Here is a 4585-nt window from a genome sequence, read left to right on the forward strand (position 1 = left end):
CCCAACTACTTGCTTCTTTTATACCATCGATGTATTCTCGATCGTCGTCTAATAAACCCATTTCATAGCATGCATCTTTAAATGTAGGACAGAGTTGACCATTAACAGTCCTAATATCTTCAAATGAAGTGGGACCTTTAACTTTATTCAACAAAATACGTAGATAAAAAAGTTCACCCGTCTGAGGAGATACGTGATGTATACGGCCAATTGTGCCGGTGAAAATTTTTCTTGGAGACCAAAGTTTAGTTTCCTTATTCCACACAAATTTTATTGGAAATTCAAGATAAGATAGCTGTCTTGAATCTTCGTTGACTCGATTCATGTTCATCCATTCAAGGAATTGAGATCTATTTACAGATTCAGAGTCTAAAACATTTTCTATTAAATCTTCTTCATATGATCTGGCAAGTGAAAGGCAAGGCGTATAACTATTGGATTCCTATTGTGGATATCAAAACCTAACATACGCCATACTGTTTTGCATGATGATACATATCTGCAGTCATAGTATTCTTTGATTTCATCTGTCACTTCATCGCAAACACCAGCAGTGACCCTATCATTGCCTTTATTGATGTATTTAAATAGATATCTAATTGCACCAAGTTGATTACACCACTCAACATTAATATGAGCTTGATATTTTTTCAGTAGCACTGGATTATAAGGAACAACACTTCCATTGTCAAGATCGTGACCCAGCTTTCTAACCGTCCTGCCGTTGTCTGTACGTTTGTAAATTGGATAACCATCTTTATCAACAGTTGTACAGTCTGCATAGGGTTTTGGAAAGTTTTTTGTGCATTTTTTTTCAATATATGTGCAAGGACAAGTTGGATTCTTATCTCCACACGGACCGTGAATCATTAAATCCGACACAAGTTGGTAACGTTCAGGGTCATCATCCTTATCAGGTATTTCTGCAGAAATAAACTTATCGACATCTTCTGGCTCAGGTAGTTTGTCTTTTTCATCGAGAAAAATGCAGATATGTGCATGACGCAAACCTCTTTTTTGGAACTCTATGGTGTAAATTTCTGTAAGAATAATACAATTGATTAATAAGAATTAGTAGGGGATATAGTAATATGTCTAAAAAATTATAAAACATGTGTGTAGAAGGTAAATAAAGTACTAAAACTGTTGATCGTTCGAAATTTTATGTTATAAATTATAAATGTTATAAATTATAAATAGTTAGAAACATGAAGACACACCAGCTTTAACCCTTCCAAAAAGTCTATTTTTTTAATATCTTCCATTAGTCGATCAAGTTTGATCTTAAATATCCTTGCTTGATAAGCTGGTTTATCTTCAGGATTAAATCCAGTGCCTTCTAAGGCTCTCCTAATCTCTGACCACTTAGAATTACATGTAAAAGTAATGAACAGATCAGGATAACCATAGACTCTACAAAGTGCCATAGCGTCACGATAGTTTTCAATCATGTATCGTGCACTTCCAGTAAAAGGCGCAGGTAATTTGATTCGATTACCAAGCATGCTATTTACAACTTCATCGGTGAGAGTCGCTTTAGTTAGATTTGCAAAAGTGTCTGCTCTAAGTATGCCTTGTTTTTTGCGGATGTAATATATTCTTTTCTGATTCGACCATGGTGTAAGCATCAACCAACAATTGCTGATGTAGCTTACGTGCTATATGGACCAGAGTTGGAGATTTTCTTTCTTGTAACTTATAAGCAAAAAATTCTCGCATTGTAATACGTTTCTTTAATCTTGTTGTGTTTTCATCAACATCACTGTGGTAAATATCAGTACGATATCCATCTTCTGCATGAGAGAATAATAGAGGATACTGAAGAGCTAAATATTGGGAATGTAATTCGTTAATATGTTGTAGGCCTTCTTTAACACTATCTATAATTATGTCCCTCTTATCAAAGTTTAAATCAATATCTCTAACTATTAAGGCAGCAACTTCATCAACTGTTGGCAAGTTGTAATTACATCCGTCACCACTTCTGCGAGCTATTAGCTTGATTTTAAAGTTAGGGTCATTGTTTTGTTCAAAAAAATCTCTTGCCCTTCTATATATCTTGACCAACGGGTTGCATTCATCAAGCATTACCATCAAGTCTCTTATAAGGTCTTCATCTAGTGTAGTGCGTAGAGTCGTTGGTTGATTCAAATTTTTACCACTGATAAGAGATACATAATGTATTTGAATAAGTTAGATTAACGTGTTCGAAACAAATATTGATACAAAAAGTTAGAAGGTTTACAGTAGGTATAAGAGAATACAGTGATTACCCTATTGCTGCTTTGCGGTTGGTAGCTTCATTGGTTGTATCATAAATATACAATTGAGAATATTTTGGTGAAGATCCAGTTGAAGGTACTAAACCACCCATCCTGTGATAATTTTGTCCACGAATACGAAATGTGTAAGGACCTCTTCCTCTATTAGCAGTTTTATCAACATTTCCACCCATTGAAGTGAAGGAAAACACCATATTATACTGCCTAACGTTTTCAATAAAATGTTTGCTTTTTGGATGATTATTGTTATATAAATCCCACAGAAGTTTTGGAGGATTTTTGGTGAATTCCGGTAGTTCAATTTTTCCTTTCATACAACATAATGAAAAGGAACCTGGTATTCCTTTTGTATTTTTACCACGACGGGTCTCTTTGTACCATAAGTATGCTCCACATGCTTCACATTCGAACGACATATCACCTTCATCAACGTAATCTGTAAAACCATCGAGAATATGATGTTATCAGGTATTTAAAAACAACAAATTGTAATTTAAATACAGTATAAGTAATGTAGTTATAATAGAACATAGGTTATGACCTTCAGAGATGCCTTTAATTTGATGTTTAATTTGATGTTCATTTTGACCAGATGATCCTACATCATTGATATCAAAAGGAATGGGATGAGTGTTGTTCCTTGGTCTTGTTTTGTTAAAACTGGTGTTTTTCAACTTAGCTATCCGTGTAGATCGTGCACCTGCATTTTTAAGAAGAAAAAAAAAAATGATAAGTTATCAATTTATAAATTCATTTGTTATGATCAGGTTTTATGTAGACATGGATTTCATCAGTGAAGTTAATTTTTATAAGTTGTAAAAGTACTCTTATAAGTATGGTTAACAGCTTTAACGGTTGGATTAGAATTATTCATCAAAACATTATTGACATTAGGAGCTGATGTAGTAGGATCTGGAGTAGGATTTCCATCTGAATTGAGTGTATTGAATACTTGATTGGAACATAGTGACATGTTTTGACAAGTTGATGAGATGTTAGGTAAAGATGGAGATGAGTTTGCCGAATTTTGTTGTGTTGTAGTAGCGTCCAAAGAATTCCTTTTTGCTTCAATAATTTGGCGTCGTTCTTTCCTTTTGACCGATGAATTATAAGCTCCTGAGTTTCCAATGTATGATCATTTAATGATGATGTATAGTAACATAATTATTTGACTTTTAAGTTAATCAGTGTACCTGTAATTGTTGTTTTTGAAGCTGAACAACATGATGTAGAACATGAATAAGGTGTGTAACCTAACAAATGTTCAATTTTGGTTGTAAATTAAAATAGAGAATAAAAGTATCATCCCTAACATAGTATATCAATTGACAATACTTATACGAAATACAAAAATGGTTTGACAATATGCAAACTTACTATTGACAGTAGTGAACTGCATTGGATATGGAGTTGTAGGTTATTATTGTAGTTGTTGTTGGTTAATATAAGGAAGAAACATACCGTTAAAAGGTGTCAAATTAGAGGCAGTAGAAGTTTCCGTCAGTTTGTTGAAAACTACAAAATAATGAAATTAGATTAATAACTTATATACAAGTAAAGTGCATATGTCTGTATTATTAGTAATAATCCTATTAAAAATTACCTGGCATATTACTCTGTTTTGTAGACGTTCTTTTGTTTTCTTTATTACATTTTTTTTTGAGGAATCAATTTTTTGTTTCCTATCTTTTCTGTTAGTTGCAGCAATTTGACCTCGTGTACATACATGAAATTATTCAAACTTAGCATAAAGTACAGAATTCATTTAAATGAAAATGAAAATTCATGAAGCATGTAGTATACCAGCATATATTAAAGTATAAAATTAAGGATAACCTAAATTAATTTGATTTGAGCGACTGATATCTTGATTTGGATCAATAGATGATAGTGGTTGTCGGTTATTTGGTTCTTGTTCTTCAGTGGTTGATTGTCGTAATTTCATAAAATGTTTCCTGGCTCTTTTCTTCCAGTTTGAACATGATGCATCCTTATTTTACAACCTAAAATATCAAATGAATGTTATAATAATCAATAGGTTATGAAAGAAAAAACTGCAGTTATAAACCAATGGTCGGCTTAACATATGGTTATTGATTTTGCTTGCTATATTTCACTTACTATAGCAGACGAAATTGAATGAACATGTATAAAAGTTTATGATATGGTTTACTGAATCGTAAGAAGATTGATGGAGATACAAAAACACTAAATTGTATGATGATTCGTTGTATAATAATAGTTTGAGTGATGAAGATTTGTAATTGCCTGAAATTAATAACTTTCTATAAGTTGATCAAATG

General features: G+C 32.5%; 1 protein-coding gene across 1 annotated transcript; it reads right to left on the bottom strand.

The window, feature by feature from the left end:
- Window positions 1-384: 384 nt before the first annotated feature.
- Window positions 385-3892, bottom strand: LOC139868299 (uncharacterized). Its single transcript, XM_071856628.1, has 8 exons — window positions 3886-3892; window positions 3744-3797; window positions 3476-3535; window positions 3108-3398; window positions 2824-2982; window positions 2274-2718; window positions 1656-2161; window positions 385-1040 (listed from the first exon to the last, which is right to left on the bottom strand). The coding sequence occupies exons 1-8, from the start codon at window positions 3890-3892 to the stop codon at window positions 385-387; spliced, it is 2178 nt and encodes a 725-aa protein (XP_071712729.1).
- Between the last annotated feature and the right edge of the window lie 693 nt (window positions 3893-4585).

Source organism: Rutidosis leptorrhynchoides, chromosome 9 (genome assembly GCF_046630445.1).
Source record: "Rutidosis leptorrhynchoides isolate AG116_Rl617_1_P2 chromosome 9, CSIRO_AGI_Rlap_v1, whole genome shotgun sequence".
Lineage (NCBI taxonomy): Eukaryota > Viridiplantae > Streptophyta > Magnoliopsida > Asterales > Asteraceae > Rutidosis > Rutidosis leptorrhynchoides.